Genomic DNA, 21,030 nt, shown 5'->3' with positions numbered 1-21,030 from the left:
GGAACACGGCTGGGGGGTTGGACCAGGGATTTATGCCTTCAAGGCAGGGCTCTAGCACTGAATAATCCCCGCCCGCCCTCGTTATTGGAGTTGATAGTGCAAGACTGACGCAGTGCTCTTCTGAATATCAAAAATGAATATCAAAAAGCAAAAATGTTCATTTCTTAATCCTTGGTCCTTCCATTCAACACTGCAGGGCAGAAGGACTTTGGGTCAGGACCTGCATACGCTGGGGCTGGGGTGGTCATATAGCAGGTAAGGTGCTCGCCTCGCACACAGCTAACTGGAGTTCGACCCCCAGCTGCCCCTATAGTCCCCTGAGCCACCTCAGGAGTGACCACTGAGTGCAGAGGCAGGAGTAAGTCCTGAGCACCACTGGGTGTGACCCAAAAGAAAAAAGAAAAAAGAAACTTCAGACCCAGCTCGTTGCCTGAGTTTCCTTCTCACGGTCCCCCCCGGACACCCCTATCCCCAGTACTGCTGCTGCTGCATCCCAGAGACCAGCAAGGGCAAGAAGGGGCCCCTCTGCGCTCACTTGTGGGGTATAGAATAACATCACATGAGGCTGACACCCAAGGGCAGTAGATACAAGGCCAGGGGGATTGCCCCGTAGCTGGAAGCCTGCTTCATGAGCGGAGGGGAGAAGGCAGATGGAATAGAGAAGGGATCACTAAGAAAATGATGGCTGGAGGAACCAGTTGGGATGGGAGATGCATGCTGAAAGTAGATAATGGACCAAACATGAAGACCTCTTAGTGTCTGTGTTGCAAGCTATAATGCCCAAAAGTAGAGAGAGAGTATGGGGAATATTGTCTGCCATGGAGGCAGGAGGAGGGTGGGAAAGGGGGGGTATACCCGGGATATTGGTGGTGGGGAATGTGCACTGGTGGAGGGATGGATGTTTGATCATTGTGAGACTGTAACCCAAACATGAAAGCTTGAAACTATGTCACGGTGATTCAATAAAATAAAGGGTCCCCTCAGCCACAAAACACAATATCTGGGCATGGGGTGCTCCCAAACAGTGCTCAGGAGGTCCTGGGGGTCCTACTGGTGATTTTCAGCCAACGAGCTTGGAAGCTCAATGCAAAGGCCCGAGGACATGGTGCTGCTCGGACCCTTCATGCTGGGGAATACCTGGGCCGCCCTGATGGTTCTGGGGGGCCTCCAGGCCTCACACAACAGTTCGGGTCCCCCAGGACTGTCATGCCAGGAAGCAAGCCCCGGTGTTGCACAATGTTGCAGCACTTCCGTTGGTCACCCCATGCCACCCAGCACACCCCCAAACACTTTTGCGAAGCCTCAGCTCTCTGCCAACCGCGAACCACAGCGGGAGGCGTGGAAGGACGAGTGCGGTTAGAACTCCGTTTCCGCAGCGCAGAGCTGGGATGACAGGCCTCTGGTCTCTGATTTTCTTCTGTAGGTCTTTGCGTCTTTTTTTTTTTTTTTGGCCATTTGGGTCACACCTGGTGATGCTCAGGGGTTCCTCTGGCTCTGCACTCAGGAATCACTCTTGGCGGTGCTCCGGGGACCCTATGGGATGCTGGGAATCGAACCTGGGTCAGCTTCGTGCAAGGCAAACGCCCTACCTGCTGTACGATCACTCCAGCCCCTTTGCAACTTTTTAGAAGCATGATTGCAGTAATCTTGGTTTGTAACGCGCTGCACACTTCCAGGGGGCAGAGTTATATTTCAGCAAGTGCCGTCGTGACCCTGGCCGTCCCCACCAAGATCTCGTTTCCATCGACCACCCTAGACCTCAGCTCCTTCAGCTGCTTTGCCCCCTTCCTGATTTGTGCATATCTGGAGGTTTCTGTGACAAGATGGTGAACGTTATTCAAACACTGGAGGTGGGGAGGGAGTGCGATCAAATATTGAAAAACTGAATGAGGGGCTGGAGCAATAGCACAGCGGGTAGGGCATTCGCCTTGCACGCAGCCGACCTCGGTTCGATTCCCAGAATCCCATAGGGTCCCCTGAGCACTGCCAGGAGTAATTCCTGAGTGCAGAGCCAGGAGTAACCCCTTTGCATCACCAGGTGTGACCCAAAAAGAAAAAAAAATTAATGTAGAAAGAAAAAGTGTCAACTGTTGATAGAATTCTAGGAGTAAAAATCATAATAAAGTTGCAATATTAATATTAATGTGTCAATGTCATCCCGTTGCTCATCGATTTGTTCGAGTGGGCACCAGTAACGTCTCTCATTGTGAGACTTGTTGTTACTGTTTTTGGCATATCCAATACACCATGGGGAGCTTGCCAGGCTCTACCGTGCTGGCGCGATACTCTCGGTAGCTTGCTGGGCTCTGCCAGAGGGGCGGAGGAATTGAACATGGGTCAGCCGAGTGAAAGGTGAATGCCCTGCCGCTGTGTTATCGCTCCAGCCCCAGTTAATATTAATAGATCTAGAAAATAAATCTATGTGAGCATGGTTATATCTGATCGCAGCATTGCTTATGTCCTTGTCTGAGAATTTCCGAAGCTTGTTGCTGCTTCAGGAGGTGTCTGCGCCGTCCACACATTTCCAGACGGGATGGTCTGAGCCAAAGATTCCAGGAGGCAGAGATACGGGGCTGCTGGGGCTTTGAGAAGTCTGAGGGACTGGCGGGGGGTGGGGGAGGCTCCCAAGAAACCCCAGAGGTCTCAGCGAGGAGGGTGGCATCTCTGCAGAGACTGCTCATGAGGCGGTGGAGCCCTTGGCGCAGCTGCAGCGCTGCGGGTGCACGCTGGCATCGGGGTGGCAGGTTTGGGGGCACTCGGCCCACCCGCCTCCCCGGGGCTTTTCTGCAGCATCAGAACTCCCGGGTGAGTCACAGGGAGTGAGTTCCCCAGTGACAACGTGAGAGGGAACGGGCTGGAGAAAGAGAAGAGCGGGGAGGGCGCTTGCCTTGCACGTGGTCAGCCCAGGTTGGGCTCCCCAGGCCCCCAGATGGTGCTCCGAGCACCGTCTGGAGTGAGTCCTGAGCAGAGAGCCAGGAGTAAGCCCTGGGCATCACCCGGCGTGGCCAAAAAAATAGAAACAAACCCCAAAATTGGAAGAAACATACTAAAAAGGCTGCCCCTAGGTGGACAGATGTGTTTGGGGGGAGGGGCGTCACTCCCCCGTGGTGCTCAGGGCCGACTCCTAGCTCCGAGCTCAGGGATCACTCCTGGTGGCCTCCGGGGACTATACGGTCTGCAGAGGGTTGAGTGTGGCTCAGTCACACGCAAGGTAAACGCCTTAGCCACCTGCTGCCCTGTCACTCCATTCCTGATGGTCAGATTTTCAACTTTGTTCGGCAAGAGGTGAGATCTGTGAGTTTTGCAGCCATTCTGAGAGGAACCAGGGTTTGGTGTCCACCTGGAAGCGCAGAGTGGACAGCTGAAATCAGCCACCAGAATGGATAGCTCAGAGAGGCACAGTCACTTGCTCAGGGTCACACAGTCAAGAGGGCAGCCTCAAAGCTAGAGCACTTTCCTCAAGCAAAGCTTCCAGAATTTCTCCCTCAATTCCCCTGGTGGTAGAGGAACAAGAACTGTGACTTTCAGGGCCCCGGTGGCAGACCCGGGGCTGCTGATTCTCTTTAATGTACCTTGTCTGAACATTACACACGCGGGAATTCCTTCTCAGAAAGGAGTATTTGCCCTTGTCCAGAGAAACCAGGTTTTGTCCCAAATTCTGGCACCGCAGGCCTATGTCTGGGGCACAGCCAGCTCTGCCTGGGGGATGCCCAGCCCGGGGCCCGGGGCCCGGGGCCCAGGGGAGGAGCAGCGATCTTTCATCACACCTATCTGGCTTCTCCTCCGGGCACAGAGAGTTTCCAGGAATCCCAGAGCCTGAATTTCTTCATTTTTTGTGCCCTGGGAGATGGATGATGGCATCTGAGGGGCTTATCCAGGTGCCAAGCCGGCTCTGTGGAATCCAAGCTGTGCTGTGGGCCCCGACTCCACCATCTGTCCACCTGGCTGGGGCCTGGGCTGCCCCCAGACCCTTAGTCTCCTGCCCCCACATCCAGCCCCCAGCCACACCCTCTCCGTGCCCCTCTGATCTCAGGGCCTGCCCACGTCCGCAGCTCTGCACCCACCGCTTCCTGGAGGCCCCCTCGTCTCTACAGGACCCGGCAGCCTCTGGCTTCCCAGCAGTCCTGATGAACTCTGCCAGGGCTGCTCATGTTCACTCTCCCTCAGCTGAGTGGACCCCCCCCCTCCTGCTGGGTTACCTCAAATGAGGATCGAGCAGGGCTAAAGCCCAGGCGGGTGACCCTCCGGCAGACCCTCCTCTCTTCCCTGCCCTGCTCCTCACAGACCACACCTGGATCAATCACAGCTTATGATGAGCACTGGACGAGGAGTCCGGATCCTGTATCCCAGCCCACTTAGGCGCTTTCTCCAAGGTTGCTCCTGTCCTTCTGACTTCTTTGACTGTAAAACAACAAAGAGTAGACACTTTAATTTCTCTGTGCCTCGATGTTCTCAGCTGTTAAATAGGAACAAATGATAAAACCCCATTCCCATAAAGTAGTTGAAAAAATAATTGAGATCAGATGGATGGTCCAGGGAAATGCCTTGCACACTCTCTACCCTCGTTTGATCTCCAGCATCATATTACCCACCCAAATATCGCTACTTGGCTCTGGTGGTCCCGGCTCTCAGGGCCCAGGTGGAATGCCATCCTTGGGTTCTAGCATGGAATCACCATGCCTGTTTGGCCAAGCAGCAACTTTAGCAGGGCTCAAGGTCTGACACGGAATCTTCGAATACTTCCTGCTCCTCCGTTTGATGTCCAGTAATAATGAGCTTGCACGCAGACTGCGCCGCCAAAACTGGTTCCCAGCCTGTGCCTGGTGCATACCTTTGTCAGACAATTGCAGCAGCACAGAACCAACCATCCTGGACATTCATTCAACAAACATTAATTGGGTGCCAGGAAACCAACTGATTCATGAGTTGGAATGGGGATAAAATACTGTTTAGAAGCTACAGTACAGAGTCAGCCCAGTATGGTCAAGTCTAGGACACGTGGCCACTGCATGCCGATCCTCCGATCTGGAATAACCTGACCTGGTTGGCGGATTAATCACAGCCAGCTAATCTTTCGGGAGACCTCAACTGGGAACTTTTGTTTCGAGCCCTTCAGCCTTCACCAAGTTAAAACCTGTCTTTCTGGGTCGGGCTAACGCCGCGACGGGGCTGAAAGGAGTCTGTGTCTTTAAGGGTGGGCGGCGCCCTGTCACACGGGCCCTATCGGCATGGGCCGCGGGCCGTGAAGTCCCACCCCCTTTCTGTGACGTCCCGCGGGCGCGGCTTCTGATTGCCCGCGCCCGACGTCAGTCGCGGGGCGTGTGTCTCGCTGGGACACCGTGCAGGTGTGAGCGCAGGTTCGCGGAGCGGTCGGGCGTGTTCTCCGCTCGCCGCCGCCGCCGCCCGACCCGACGGCGGAGCCAGCGAGTGACCCCCGCGGCGCCCTCCCGCACCGGATCGCTCCTCGCTGGGGCGGGACCTGGCCCGCAGGTCCTGGTCACTATGGTCAGTGGCGGTGCTGCTGGTGGCAGTGGAGGGATCCGGAAGGGGGCGGGACAGGGGGCGCGGACGGGGGCCAGGGGCGCGGGCACGACCCCAGCGCGGGGGGGCCCGTGGCGTTCCAACCCCGGGAGTCGGGCCGGGCAGGGGCCACCCCCGTCCTTCCTCTGGAGACCCTGGTGGGCCGGGGACCGCCCCCCGCCCCCGCCGTTCCCCGTGGGCACTGCTCACCCGGGGCGGTCTGTGTGGGCTCCCTGGGGGCGGGGGAGCTGGGAGGCTGCAGGGCTAAGTTGCCCCTTCTTGATGCCCACCCCCATAGACCCACGCAAGCAGCCAGCGCCCCCTGGACACTAGGGCTCAGCCGTCAGGCCCCCCCACCACGCCCCCCGACCTCGCGGGTTTGCAGGGATGGGGCCTTTGGGACCTCCCTCGTGGACAGGCTGTCTCAGTTCGCCCGGGGAACTTAGGGGGTCTCAGCAAAGCCAAATCAGCCGCCCGGGTCCTGGGCTCGGTCGGTGGGGAAACTGCAGCCGAGGGGGGAGGGGCTGCGGCTGATGGTGGTGTCCCTGGGATATCCGAGATCTGGCCCATGGGGCCCTCCAGGTGGGGTAGGGGGTGGGGTGGGCAGGGCCAGGCAAGCTGACGGGGGCCCCCGGCGATCACCCGCAGCCCTTGGCTCTGAGGTTGGCAGTCAAGGGGCCCTGAGTTCCAGTCTCACCTTCACCCCTTGGAGAGCCCAGACTACTGGCCCCCGGGCCACCTGGGCGCATGTCCCATGGGCAGCTGTGAGCATCGGGAGGTGACACGTTCCGAGTGTGTGTGCTGTGCCTGGAGCCCCTCCTGCCGTGTGTGGGAGGGAAAGAGGTCACCTCCGGGACGCCACTGGGCTGGGGCACAGCGCAGAGAGGGGTGCGGGCCTGACACGTTCTGAGGGCGGCGTGGGCCCGGCCACCCGAGCTCCAGCTGACCCTCCGCCCGCTGCTGCGGGCTGTGGGGGAGGCTCGGGGGCACCCCAGCACCTGCTTCCCGCTTCCCCCCCCCGCGGCCCGGGGCCCACCTGGTCCTGCGGCTCCTGTCCCCGTGTTTCTGCATCACCCCCAGGGAGTGGCAGGAACTGCAGTAATAATGGGGTTAGCCACCGTCGGCCACACCTCCAGGCTGGGGTGTCCCGTGACCGCCCCGGTAGGAGGGCGTGGGGGTGGGGAGCCCCACCGTGCCAGCCTTGGTGCCACGCAGGGAGCCCCCGGCTGGTCCCCCACTCGTGGCGCTGGACTCGGGAGCCAGGAAGTGACAGGGCCGGTGTCACCCCCACGCCCTCTCACTGTGCAGGGGAGCCCCAGGTGCCTGGTGGAGGGAGAGGGGCTTCGCCCACCTTCGGGAAGCTGGCCTGGGACCCCCAGTGAGAGGCTGATGACATCTGTGCTCAGCGTTTACTGAGCCCTGGTGTGTGCCGCGTGGATGGGGTGCGTTTGTGCGGGGGACGTGAAGAGTGTCCGTCTCTCTCAGGCCAGAGGGGCTGTGCCCGAGACGGGCGCTGGTTGGAGAGCTGGACCCCCCTCCCCCACCCGCCCCGGGAAGGCTGTATGTGGGGGGGTGGGTGGCTGGCACTCACCCCAGTGAGCAGTGCTCACCCAGAGGCTGGGAGCCCCGCAGCAGGAAGCCTGTGCACACAGGGAGTGGGGGATCTTGGACCGGGCATTGAAGGATGTGTAGGAGTGTTCGGAAGGATTTCAGGAGGAGTCTGTTCAAGCGGGGGGCTGCAGAGGCCCCGAGGGCTGGCCTGGAAACATGGTGTGGAATGGGGTGCTCTGGGCGGGAGGTGTGTGGGGGTGCGGGAAGCTGGAGGGGTGGGGAGAGGGGAGGGACGGAAGCTGCTGACCTTGCTGCTGAGGGCGCCCGGGTCCGAGGCTCCTGCCTGTGCCAGCATCTGCTCGCACAGGAAGGATGGTTGACCTGACCTCTAGGGGGGTGGGGTGGACACAGGCTGGGAGTGGCCAGGAGGAGGCCAGGGCCCGCTCACCCTTTGTTCACTCACCCCCTCACTGTGCCCAGGCCCTGGGGTGGGGTCTGGTGACAGGCGTGTGTCATGGAGTTGACATTTGAGGGTAGGAAGACGACGGATGGGAGGCCGGTCACTCAGTGAACCCGCGCAGCAGATGAGCACTGGAGAACTGAAGCAAGTCAAGGCAGTAGGGAGAGATCAGGGAAGAGTTTAAATATGTGGTCAGGGAAGGCTTCTTGGAGGAGGAGGCCCATGTCGAGCTGGAGCCATTCTGGCAGTGGGAAGGCCGCGTGCAGAGGCCCTGAGGTTGGATAGGTGTGTCTGGGTGGAGGAACACCGTTGTCTGTGGTTGGGGGCTCCGGGAGAGTGAGGTGAGCAGGGGCCACAGGGGGCCACAGGGGCCGAGTCTATCCTGAGTGAGACCTGGGGTGGGGGCGCTGTCCTTATGGAGGCATCTCTGCTGACCACCGGGGACATGTGGCCAATTGGGGACAGGAGAGGAGGCCAGGTCAGGGGTGACACTGGTGAGGTCCCATCTTTGGGGGGGCCTTCGGGGCAGCTGGGGTGCCAGGGCGAGGGCGCAGGAAGGCCGAGGAATCGGGGTGGTGGGCATCTGGGAGTCAGGCTGAGCCTGAGCGCCAGGGGCGGGTCTCAGGGGACCAGCTCCAAGCTCCGAGGGCCACTGGGAGGATGTGGCCAGATGTTCGCATCTGAGTTCAGGGCCCCAAGGCCGGGGAGCGGCTCTTCCCTCCCCTGAGCTCCCGGCAGGATGAGCCTGCGGGGACCGAGTCGGGAGCCAGGAACTTGCCGGCTCCCCAGGAGCTGTGGGCAGGGCCCCTCCCGCCTCCGGGTTGTTGGGGTTCAGGCGATCACCCCAGGGGTGCCTGAAGGTGTATACAATAGGTCCCTATTAGCTGGGTGAGGGCGCACGGCTGCGGGGGCGGGGGGAAGCAGGAGAATCGAGAGCGGAGATGTGGGGGGGGGGGCTGCTGGTCATGGAAGCTTCCCCGGGGTGTGCGGGACAGGAAGGGGCGCCGCGGGGAGGGAGGGGCTGCTGCTAATTTGCTGTCACAGCAGCAGGAAGCTCATTTGGGGCCCTGGGCCTCCCCTTCATGTGGCCTCCACGCGGCTCATCAATTAGGATGTTTGCTTCTCCTGCGTTAGTCCCTACACGCTGGTGCCCGGGAGGGGGCACTTAAAGAGGCGCAGCCTTCTAGCCCCGCCCACCCCCTCCCCGAACGGGCAAGCCAGGCCCGAGCCCCAGTAAAGGGAGGTGGAAGTGCCTGGCCCCTCGGGGAGCTGGGAGCATGAAGACCGGACAGTCCGAGGGCTGGGCAGGCCCGGTGACTCCCAGCCCCGTCAGCCCTGCGGGCCACGTGATCTCGGGGGCCCCAAGGCCGGCACTCCGGCTGGGGCCCCGGCTGGGCAGGGAGGGGACCTCTGCGTAACCCTACTGGGCTTCATCTTTTCCAGAACCTTCCAGGGTGTCCCATTCGGCCGCCCTCGTGCCTGGGGCCCTGGGCTGAGGGAAGCGGTGACGGGTGGCGAGCAGTTTCGCTCGCCCCAGGCTGGTGGTGGAAAGTCCGGGGGCCCCGTGGGCAGGCTGAGGTCTGTGGAGAGGCTTTGGGGAACGGGCCGTGTGAATTCCAGGCTCCCGGAGAGCTCTGCATGGGTCGGAACCCCCAGACACGCTCCCGGGCATCAGGCCCAGGGCCACTGGGAAGAGCCCCACATGGGGGGTCGGTCTGGCCCCTTCTCCCCTTGAAGCCCAGGTGAAGCCTGTCAGAAGCAGCTTCCGAGCCTGGGTGTTGCACCCGGGCTTCATTCATGAGCACTGCTTGGTGAGCCAGGAATCGGGCCGAGGAAGGACCCTTGCCGGCGGCTGGATCAGGCCCGACCTGACACCGGGAGGCGTGCGTGGCTCGTCTGTTCTTTCTCCATAGCAGTGCTCAGCCCGGCCTTGAAGAACAAAACACCCATGAGCCTGGCCTGTGAACGGAGACTCGAGCTCCCGGCCAGGGTGCGGGCAGGGCCTGCTGCTGGGGACGGGAAAGAACAGCCAGTGGGGGGGGCAGGAACTAGACCCCACTCGTCCTGGCAAGCACCTGTGCGGCGCTAGGGGGCGCTGGAGCCGCCGTGAGCCTCCATGGTGCTGGGGGGGTCTCAGAGGCCACGGAACTGGAGGCCTCGGGGCAGGAGAGGAGACTCAAATAGAAGCGAGACGGCAAGGCCCACGGCGCCTGCGGAGTAACGCGCGACACACAAACACCTTCTGCGTTTGCTCACTGGAGGGGCCGTGCCCGGAGGTGCTCAGGCCTCACTCGGGGCTCAGTGCTCAGGGAACCCTCCTGCAAGGCCTCGGGGGAACCCTATGGGGTGTCAGGGTGGTCTCTTGCAAACCCAGTGCCTTGCCCCCCGTTTGATCTCCCGACTGCAGCCCCCAACAGCTTCATTTCACACAGGACACATGGCGAGGCCCTTGGAGGGGCATGTGCCGAAGAGGGAAGGACGGTGCCGTCGTGGGGTGCGAGGGCAAGCGGGGGAGCCGGGAGCCGGGGTCTCACGGGTCGAGGTGCAGTTTGGGGAGATGAACGTTCTGGAGGTGGCTGGTGGCAAGTCGGCCGCACGCTGGTGTCTGATGGTCAGGGGACACTCTACAGACAGCTGCACGCTGGCAGTCACGCCACGGGGACCCCTCTGGAGTGAGGGGTGCTGGAAGACGGGGACAGGCCAGTGACAAAGGCTTCTCTCTGGGCAGGTGGGCAGGACGGACATTAGCCAGGGACGAGGCTGAGCGGCCACGGGCTGGGCCTCGGGGACAGAGAGTGATGATGACACGACCACCAGAGCCGCTGGCTGCCCAGTGGAAAGTGCATTTCTTTCTCTCTTTTTTTTTTTGCTTTATGGGTCACACCTGGCAATGCTCAGGGGTCACTCCTGTTTCTGCACTCAAGAATCACCCCTGGCGGTGCTCAGGGGACCCTATGGGATGCTGGAAATCGAACCCAGGTTGGCCGTGTGCAAGGCAAACGCTCTCCCCGCTGTGCTATCGCTCCAGCCCTGGAAAGTGCATTTCTGTCCTCCCAGCCGTGTTTGGGGTCCGAGACTGTGTCGGGGCTGGGGGGGATGCCAGGATACTGGCCTCATCCGATCGACACGCCGCCTTCTTACGTGACATGCGTCCTGAAACGGGAGCCACGCCCAGGCAGCGGGGGGTCGGGGTGCCCCTGCCACCCGAGAGCCCTGAGGCGGGACGGGAAAATATCAGGCGGGAGAGGAGGCTGGTTGGAGAGATGGCGGTCTGGGCTCGGCGGTGGAGGGCGGGAAACCCACCCCAGCAGCTGGCTGTGTTTGCACACGTGCAACCCCCCAGCACCACCGGCTGTGACCCTGAGGCTGCTCATACCGCCCGTGGCCCTGGGGTGCCCAGCAGGGCAGGGTCTGGGTCCTAGCGCTCACCCCCTCCCCTCACTGGCAGAGCATCACCAGAAACGGCCGTGCCCCCCGCCCCCGGGAACTACTCGGGAGACGCCCCCCAAGGAACGGAGATGTGCAGTCTGTGTACCCCTCGCTCTCCCTGGTCAGGCTGCCCTCCCTCCGCCCTGCCGGCTTTTCCTTTGTAGCCCTGCAGACGCCCCGGGCTGGCCACAGCCTTGGCTCTCTGGGCTGCATTCTGAGCTGTCGCCAGTAGGGGGTGCTGTCCTCACCTGCTGCTCCTTGATCACTCCGTGTGGCACTTCCTGTGTCTGGGAGCCTTGTTGTTGTTTTTTTTTCCTTTTTGGGTCACATCCTTTGATGCACAGGGTTACTCCTGGCTCTGCACTCAGGAATTACCCCCTGGCAGTGCTCAGGGGACCATATGGGATGCTGGGAATGGAACCCGGGTCAGCTGCATGCAAGGCAAATGCCCTCCCCGCTGTGCTATTGCTCCAGCCCCTGGGAGCCTTGCTGGGAGGGGTTCAGGGTCCTGGCCCCCCCGTATTTCCAGCCCGTGTGAGTGCTCGGTGCGGACCTGACCTCAGAAACTGTTGGGGGAAGGAAAGGGGGCGTGGCACCATGACCCCATGACCCCACGACCCAGAGACCGGCCACGGCACCTTCCAACAGAAAAGTCCCAGATTTGTGCCTCGACTCCATGTTGTTCCCAGGTGAAACCCCTATGTCATGCGTCCTGTCGGGGGGCCCTCGTCCTCCCGGTCAGGTGCCCTCCTAGTGCCGGCGGCCCCTCCGCGCCCTGTACCGCGGCTCCAGCCCGTCTGCCTCCTCTTTCAGAGTGAAACATCCTTCAACCTAATATCAGAAAAATGTGACATCCTATCAATTCTCCGGGATCACCCTGAAAACAGGATTTACCAGAGGAAGATCCAGGTGAGGGCCTCGGCAGGAGGGCGCAGGGCACGGAGGAGCGGGCACTGCTCTGAGAGCAAAGCTGGCTGGGCCCGCGATGGGACCCGGGCCCGGAGCAGAGCCAGGGGCTCCCACGCTGGGTGCGGGCCTGGAGAAACCCTGTTCCGACTTGGATCTGCTCGGGGCTTAGTCCTGGCGGGGCCCCAGGGGCCAGCTGGGGATGGGACCCGGGTTGACCGTGAAAGGCCATCGTGCCCTGCCAGCCCCTTCTTTTTCTTTTTGGGTCACACCCGGCGATGCACAGGGGTTACTCCTGGCTCTACACTCAGGAATTACCCCTGGTGCTCAGGGTACCATATGGGATGCTGGAATTTGAACCCGTGTCAGCCACGTGCAAGGCAAACGCCCTACCCGCTGTGCTATCGCTCCAGCCCTGTCTTTCTTAATGCCTTTGTGCCCCAGACAAGCTGTTGGGGTGCTCCCAGTATCGGGCATTGGGGCTTTGTGCCCGCATCCTAGCACTGAGGAAATAGCCGGACACTGAGTGGCCTTCTCTGTGCCCAGAGAAATGCCACTGGCCCTACCTCCCTCTGCCCTCACGGACACGCAGCCGTCTCAGCTCCGCCTCATGGGTTACCCCAGGGGCTGTGACCCCGGTGCAGCCACAGGGATTACGTCCAGGGCGGGAACAAGGCCTGGTGACTCTCAGGTCCCGGAAGCCACCTCTGGAGATGAGAATAGGGTTCAAGGGGCACAATCATCTTTCCTGCCAGCCCGGCTCTAGGCCTTCAGCTTTGCGACTGCTGGGCACAGGGACACCCTGACCACTGCCCGCCCCAAGACAGCAAAGGAAACTCCGGATCAGGAGGCATCCTGCAAAAGCAGGAGGGGGTGACGTGTTTGAAGCACTGGCCACTGCTAAGTGGACCTGGGGTCCAGCCCCCCGCAGCCCAGCCTCTGCGCCGGAAGCCGTGTCCAGTCTGGTCTGGCCACACCCCACCCCTCGGGCCTGACGCTGTAGGTGGCGGAGGGCAGGGACCACTGGGGACAGGTTGCCCTCCGCAGAGTTTCGTGCCTGAGAGGACAGAGAGGGGCAGGCGCCGCCCCCTGCCGCCACAGACCCTGGCCCGTTGCCCCCACAGGAGCTCAGCAAAAGGTTCACCGCGATCCGCAAGACCAAGGGAGACGGGAACTGCTTCTACCGCGCCCTGGGCTACTCCTACTTGGAGTCGCTGCTGGGGAAGAGCCGAGAGATCCTCAAGTGAGTGAGCGGGCCCCGGGGCTGTGGGCGGGCTCCCCGACTCGGTGCTCCCGGAGGATCTTTCTGGGGGCAGGTGAAGGCCACCAGGCAGCGATGTCCACGGTAGGGGACACCCAGAGAGGCAGGAGACGGCGGATGGGATTGGGGAGAGAGTTCAGGCCCTTGTCTGGCACACGGTCACTGAGGTCCACTCCCAGCACCCCGAGTGGTCCCCACGCCTCGCCAGAGGTGACCCCTGAGCCCAGAGACAGGAGGAAGCCATGAGCAGCGCCTGGTATGGCCCCCAAAGGGGGGGGTGGCGGGGAAGAGAGGAAGAGGCTGGGGTAGGACAATGACCTTCAGGCCCAAGGCGGTGGTGCAGAGCAGCCCCGCTGCGTCCTGGCACGGCCAGAGGGGCTCCACTGAGCGGCAGTGCCCACCGCCTCTGTCCCCCGGCTCACGGCGCGGCCAGCAGCAGGACGCCCACCCTGCCCAGTGGAGAGGCGGTTCCCGCTGCTAAAGCTCTGAGGCCGACTCTAGCACAGCAGGCTGGAGCGTGCCGCCAGGGTTTCGGGGGCCGCTGACTCACCTGCCGGTGCTCTAACGGCACGAAGCCCGGGCAGCACGTCTGCGTCCAGCATTCACTCAAATTCATCAGGCCTCTCTCGAGATTCCGCTCAAGGATAAGTCCTTTCAAAATGGGGCTGCCCTTGCTCAGAGCAGTGGTCACCCGAAAGCCGTGTCGGAGACGGACGAGCCCCGGGCTTTTTCAGGCCTGTGGCACACCTGCGTCCCACAGCCCACAGATGGAGGAGTCGTGCCACGTTCCTCGCGTGCCAGTGGCGCTCGGGAGTTACTCCCGGCTCTTGTGCTCAGGAATTCCTTCTGGTGGTGCTCGAGGGATGCCGGGATCCAGGCTGGCTGCGTGCGAGGCAAATGTCCCACCTGGGGTACTAAGCTCTGGCCGGGTCTTGCTATTTGAGGCCTTATGAGCTGGGAATTTCCGAAGGCTCCAGCTCTCACAGGCTGTGATCCCGCTCAAGTATGGGGATGGGGAAAAAGGAGAATTTTCTAGATGCCACTAAGAACATTTGCCATTTGGGGCACAGCCCACCTAGGTTTGACCCTCAGCACTGGGTGAAGTCCCCGAAGCCCTGTCAGGAGTGATCCCTGAGCACAGAGCTGGGAATAAATCCTGAGCATCTCTGGGTGTGACCCCAAACCCCACTCCCCTGCACCCCCCCAAAAACCACACACACACACCCTGAGCATCTCTGGGTGTGACCCCAAACCCCACTCCCCTGCCCTCCCCCCAAACACACACACACACACACACACACACACACACACACACACACCCATTCATAAAAATGTCAACCTGAACAGGAGTTGGAAAGAATCGTTTCAACTCTCATGGACAACTTCCGTGGAGGGAGTTACCTGCCCACACGGAAACAATCAGTTCAGAACCGGGACTCTAAGAGAACCGACAGTACAGCGGGGAGGGCACTCGCCTTGCACCGGCTGACCTGGATTTGATCCCCAACACCCCATATGGTTCCCTGAGCACCACCACGAGTGATCGCCGAGTGCTGAGCCAGGGGTACACCCCGAGCATCCCAGGTGTGCCCCCAAACAAAAACAAATCCAAAGAGTGAGGTGTGGGAACAGCGAGCGCACGGGCACTCCGAATGGAGCCTGAGCAGGCAGAGTTGCTGGTGTCCCGGGAGCATCTAGGGCAGGTGCTGCGGCCGGCGGGGCGGGGAAGGGGACAGGAACGTCCCCTGGTGAAGATGCAGGGAACGCTGTTGAGAGGACCACACGGGACTAAGGGCACGGGCTTGGTGGGCCTGTTGGTCAGTCTGGAGGGGGCGGACCCCCAGGGAGCAGTGGACAACATCCAGCTTCGTTCCCGTCACCTATGGGTCACCCCAGCCTTCAGCAAGAACCCCCTGCCCGTCAGTGCCAACCACCTGGAGGCAACGCCCCCGCCAGCAACAAGGACAGAATTGAAGACTTGGCAGGCGGTCAGCAATAAGCATTTTTAGTTATGTGTGTTTGCTTTGAGGTCACATCCAGCGATGCTGGGAGTAACAAGGACTCGTGACTCGGTGCTCAGGGGACGATGTGAGCAGTCCCAGGAGTCAAACTCGGAGCTCCTGCATCAAACCACCCACTGCAGCCCTCTGAGCTCTCTCTGGCCCAGCAGTGACCAGTTACTTAGCCAGTGTTACTGCATCTGCAAGTCTGCAGAACAGCGTAACACTTTCCTCTGCACTGGGAACCACGCACTCCAACTCAGCTGCTTCTGAGGACCACTCTATTGTGGTCCTGGCCTGACCGCAGGGGTCCCAAACTGAACCTGCGAGATCTCTGGCTTGCCTGGATCTCCCGAGGGGAAACCCTGGCCGAGAGCCACTAGGTTAGACTGACGTGCTCTGCTAAAACACAGAGATGATCTCCACAGTCTGGAAAGGAAGACGGCAGGCGGGTCCTTCACCCGAATCCAGTCCCCATCACGCTACCAAACGACTCCCAGGCTTATGTGGCTGTTGAGCATGTGGCACTTACAGAGAAGCACGTCCCTAGCCCCGGGGATGTCTTCGGGCGGCTCTAGGGATGAGAGGGCCTCTCCCGAGGGCAGTGCCGTGGTCCTGTGCAGGGAAGATCCTTGCGAAGGCACACAGGTGACACTGTGGAGGACCCCCGTGGAACAAGGGGCAGTCAAGGGGCCACTGAGAGGCAGTGAGCATGTCTGAGTGGAGACCGCCTCAGTTTCCCCTGGGAGGTGGGTCGAGTAGTTCTCCAGGGCTCAGGCACGGTGGGGAGCAAAGGTCAGATGGCAGAGAAGTCCCCGCGCACTGTGACGGGGTGAGCGGAGGGAATGGCCGACAGCAACTGCCCGAGTGTCCCCCCGCTTTAGGTTCAAAGAACACGTACTGCAGACCCCGAACGACCTTCTGGCCGCTGGCTTTGAGGAGCACAAGTTCCGAAACTTCTTTAACGCTGTGAGTGAGCTGGGCAGGACTGCGGAGGGGCCCGAGGGAGCCGACGGGCTGGGACCCCCCCGCTGCCCACCGCTCTGCGGCTCTGCCCTGGCTGCTCCCGGCTCAGGGTGTGGGGACACCGGGCACCCGGGGCCTCCCTGCTGTTCCTCTGGGGAGAGACACCATCTTTGGGGCAGTTGGTCTCACGCTGGAAAACCTCTGGTCCCCTTGAGTCCACCCCGGGGGCTGAGCCCTCAGCTGCGGCTCCTCAGACGGGGCCCCGGGCTCGGTGCCCGTTACCAAGTCTCTGTAACTCTAACTTCGCTCCCCTGGGATCTCAGGTTGGTTTACTCCGTCCTTCAACTTGAGAATCTGAAACTGAAGAGTCTGGGGAGGGGGGCGGGTAAGGGAGAGGGACGGGTCTAGTGGTGACCCCCGGTCTGGTGCAGTTCTACAGTGTGGTGGAGCTGGTGGAGAAGGACGGCTCCGTGTCCAGCCTGCTCAAGGTGTTCAATGACCAGAGCTCCTCGGACCGCATCGTGCAGTTCTTGCGTCTGCTGACCTCGGCCTTCATCAAGAACCGCGCAGACTTCTTCCGACACTTCATCGACGAGGAGATGGACATCAAAGACTTCTGCACTCACGTAGGTGGCCCGCAGCCTCAGGCTCCGGGAAGTCTGCGCCCACCCGCGGGGGCCACTCCTGTCCCTGTCTTACAGACCTTAGCGGAGGATGGAGGTGGGGTGTGTGTCTCTGACCGGCTGTTTGAGGGGGCTGCCCGAGCGGCGTGGCTCTGGGGACACCCCTTCCCTGCCCTGGCTTTCAGGTGTTCACCCCGATAATGAGTTTTGACTGGACTCCACAAAACTGCAGAGTAGCACTCTCGAATCGCTTTTGCCCCAAGCAGTGTTTTGTTGGACATCTGCGCTGTACCTGAGTGTCTGGATTCTCCAAGGCTCAGAAGCTCCAGCAGGCTGGAAAGTCTTGGTCTCTCTTTCCAGACACACCATAGGACCCCTTCTCACAGGCAGAAAGTGACACCCAAACACCTGGACGCAAACTCAAACCTTACAGTTCCGGTGATCTCCTCCCTGAAATAGCCATCAGCATCTAGCTCAGGGCTGTCGTGAAAATCATTTCTGAGAACAGATGCCCTGACCTCTGACCCCGTGGCCCCAGAAACCAGGGCCATACAGCTCACTTGTCTCCCGTCACGCTTCGCTCCTAAACTGGGTGTTCTTGTCTGGGGCTTTGCAGGAAGTGGAGCCCATGGCCATGGAGTGTGACCACATCCAGATCACGGCCCTGTCCCAGGCGCTGAACATCGCCCTGCAGGTGGAGTACGTGGACGAGATGGACACAGCCCTGAACCACCACGTGTTCCCCGAGGCGGCCAGCCCTTCCGTTTACCTGCTCTATAAAACATCCCACTACAACATCCTTTACGCAGCTGATAAACGTTGATTACTTCTAGGCCACGCAGTGGCGCCTGTCACCTGCCTAACGGGACTGCATTCTGAACGGAACATTCTGGCTTTTCCATTTTTTAAGCGATTTAGACTGTAGTTAGAGAACGTACAGCTTTCTGGGCAAAGCCACTGGGAATGAGGCCTGCTCACCACGGACTGTGATGCCTTGGCGACGTTTTGTCATTCACTGTCAAGGAAGAGTGGATGCTTCCAAGCTCTGACTCGGAAGCCAGAACCTTCTTTCAGCTCCTAGTTCCCTGGGACCCGGGGAGCCATCTCCCTTCTCTGGGCTGGCCTGTCACATGGAAGAGGTTCCTGACTGTTGCATAAAAAATGAGGTCCCCTGATTTCTTGTCACCGGAGGCACCTGCCTCTGTGTACAGGAGAAAAAGTCAAGTATGGTGACTATAAAACAACAACAAAAAAAAACCAAGTCCAAGCTGTTGGACTGAACTTTGGCGGCTGGCTGACTTTGGTGGCCAGTTGAAGCCCTCTTGAAAATGAGGGTTTCAGCGTGGTTCCAAACATACGTGATGATGTTTCCTTACCTCTGGGTGATCTGAGGAAAGAGACTCGCGACTCGCTGATGCCGAGGCCTTTCTAGAAAGGGGCCTTCTGCATGAAGACTGTGCCGCTGCTGACAGCCCGCTACCTCTCAGAACACCTGCTGTTGGGGGGTTGTCCTTTAGGGCGCTGTCATCAGCCCCACCTGCAGCCAGGCTTAGCAGGACGAGGGTCTGGGCCCCACCAGGTCCTCCCAGTTAAGAAACCGACACCTGCACAGACCCAGGTGAACACAACGGGTATTTTGCAATATCCTCTACCCGCACATCCCCCTCCTCCCAGCGTATGTGCTGTGACAGGTCTGCTGGCAAAGGCCAGAGGTAAGATGAAAAAAATAGCCAGGCGGGAGGTTTCCTTTGTAGAAATGACCTGGCAGCCCAAAGCCTGGGCCGTGACCTCCTCAGTCACTCACCTGGACGGTGCTCCTTAATAAGCTCCCCACCTGGATAGTCCAGGAAGCCCAAGAGCCCCGACTAGCCGGGGCCACTTCTAGCGAGCTCCTTCGCTCTGCAGAAACGGAGCACGTGGGGGTGCGAAGGTGCCCTATGGGCAGCGTCATCACAGCTCTTCCCACGGGCTTGCCAGGGACGTATTACAATCTCTGGTGCTGCGGTGCCAGTCTGGGCACCAGCTGCGGAGTCCCTGAACACAAACACTGGACTTCTAGCACTCTTCTGCCTTCACGAACACGGTCCTCAGGGTGATGAGGTAGGACGCAGTTTTTCACTCTGCCCACATCTCACACTTGGATCCAGGAGCACAGGCTAAGGGACTGCCACTTTCCCAAGAACATAAAGATGACCAGATCTCTAAACTGTGGCCTGCCCTGCTCTGGACAGGAGCGTTGGGTCCCGTGGTAAGTGTACTGGAACAGGTGGGGGGAAATACGAAATGCTACCAGAATAACCCCGTTTCTAAACTGCAGCGCTGTTTAGAAACGGAGCGTGCCAGCGGAGCACGCTCTCAGGGCAGCTTCACTCTGGTAGACCTCCCAAGAGATTCTTCTCTGAAATGTGCCTAGGCGGTGCTCCATGCCTACAGTGCTCATAGGGGACCCTCTTCCCAGGGAAAGTCTTACCAGCTTATAATCAGGAGTCCAGGCAAGGCAGGCCGAGGTATTCCTACGGTCTTACCCTCTGCTTTCCCCTCTACAAACCCACTGGCCAGTCCACTGCCCCCGGCTGTTGTCCCCTAGAGGAAGTACTAGGGAAAAAAGGCGTGCCAGACTTTAGCGCAATTTCGGTATAAATGGTTCAAAGCCAGAAATTCATGGAAGTTAACTTGTTTACAGAAGCTGGTCACAATGCCAGCAAGCTTTTCACCCCTCTTTCCAGATCGAAGGCTGGAAGGGATGTTGGTCTAACAGCACATCTCCCCAACTGCACACTTACTACTTTCTTTCCAAAGGGAATTTATAGATCAATGTGAATATTTAGCACCAAAGGGGAAATAAAGCAAACTGTCCTTGCTTGTTGCTATTTTAAGCATGTGCGCGCGCCCACACGCACACACACACACACACACACACACACACACACACACACACACACACACACACACACACACACACACACGAAAGGGGTGAGTGGGTGACTGGAGTCAGACTGACTAGGGTCAATTCTGTATCAATTCTCCTAGTAAGAAATACCTTACTAGGAGCTCAGCAGGAATGATCTAGGCTAGGCCACTTCACCTGTCAGCCGCAATTCATTTGTAAAATGGAAACAGTCCCTACCATCAGTATTTATCATTAAAACGGAACAAGATCATTTGTGTGAGGGAAGTACAAGACCAGACACGTACTGACTATCCCGGCAATCAGAAGCCCCAACCTCAACACTCTCTAGACTGCAAACGAGGGAACGTGCCAGTGGGGCAGGCACCAGCTCCCCAAACAGCAGGCAGCCCAGGGTGCCCAGTCGGGAACCAGACCATTCGCACACGGGGCTGCGGCTCAGCAAGGGCAGCTAGAGGTCCCATGGAAACATTTCCTAGTAGTCAAGTAGTTCCCACCACGACCTCTGCCCTGGTTTCTGGTTTCACAGTAGCTCCTCGGGGCTTACCTGTATTAAATCGGGAGGCAGCGGGGAGGACTTATGTCGCGGAAGATACCGACACTACCTACCCTTGGGCGGAGGACCCTCCTGCTTTGCAGCTTCACCTCCTGTTATCGGAGAGCAGAAGTGCTTGTGAGGCCGGTCTGTCCAAGCCCACCCCCGCAGTACATCACTAGGCCAACACCGGAATGTGTGGCTAGAGGACAAAGGCAGAATGTCAACGGGCCTCAAGAGACCTCTGCATGACCTCTTGCTTCATGGGCTCAGGTGCTAAGGGACCTGCTGATACTTCTGCTGCATCATCTGGAAAACGCAGTGGTCCTCCGACAGTGATCATGACATGTCTGACTCACAAATGGGCAGCTTTCTTCTGCTTTCTTGTCTTCTCCAGTTCACAGTGACACTCCACGGCCATATATTCCCTTTAAAAACTGAAGCAGTTCTCTGAACTAGCCCTGGGCCCATGAAGAAGATGCCTGGGCCGCCACCAGGTTACTGTGTTATCCTGAGCATGTCTCAAACATTCAGCATCAGCTTCCTCAACTCAGAACTGTCTCAGAGACTTTACAAAATCTATGCCAGTATTGAACAGTGCTTGGTGATGCTGACGGGAATCGGGAAACTCTGGATCCCGGGCTATCTGAGTCCCCTCAAGTGCGCTCTCTAGATCTGTAGATCCCTGATGCACGTAGCCAGGCTCAGATTTGGTCATACAGAAATAGCTGCGGCCACTCATTCAGAATGGCAGAAACAGTTGGGGTAGCACCCGATCAGTCATTCCCCCAGTGCATTCTCACCAAGCCTCACCAGCATCGAAGCACGGCAAAGGGGAAGCAAGCAGCGAGACCCCCCGCCCCTACACCAA

At 59.7% G+C, this 21,030-nt stretch overlaps 1 protein-coding gene across 1 annotated transcript; it reads left to right on the top strand.

Annotated features, from left to right (window-relative positions):
* Window positions 1-5,346: 5,346 nt before the first annotated feature.
* Window positions 5,347-19,562, top strand: OTUB2 (OTU deubiquitinase, ubiquitin aldehyde binding 2). Its single transcript, XM_004610322.2, has 6 exons — window positions 5,347-5,505; window positions 11,774-11,869; window positions 12,991-13,109; window positions 16,012-16,096; window positions 16,525-16,719; window positions 17,333-19,562. The coding sequence occupies exons 1-6, from the start codon at window positions 5,503-5,505 to the stop codon at window positions 17,537-17,539; spliced, it is 705 nt and encodes a 234-aa protein (XP_004610379.1). The 5' UTR covers window positions 5,347-5,502; the 3' UTR covers window positions 17,540-19,562.
* The last annotated feature ends 1,468 nt before the right edge of the window (window positions 19,563-21,030 follow it).

This window comes from Sorex araneus, chromosome 3, assembly GCF_027595985.1.
Source record: "Sorex araneus isolate mSorAra2 chromosome 3, mSorAra2.pri, whole genome shotgun sequence".
Taxonomy (NCBI): Eukaryota; Metazoa; Chordata; class Mammalia; order Eulipotyphla; family Soricidae; genus Sorex; species Sorex araneus.
Note: the sequence above shows the minus strand (reverse complement) of the source record. Positions and strands in the feature narration are given on the sequence as shown.

Bases quoted from the DNA above. Each gene is read 5' to 3' on its own strand.
- OTUB2 (XM_004610322.2), top strand. The intron at 13,110-16,011 runs GTGAGTGAGCGG...CCCCCGCTTTAG, and splicing joins AAGAGCCGAGAGATCCTCAA to GTTCAAAGAACACGTACTGC. The intron at 16,097-16,524 runs GTGAGTGAGCTG...GGTCTGGTGCAG, and splicing joins TCCGAAACTTCTTTAACGCT to TTCTACAGTGTGGTGGAGCT.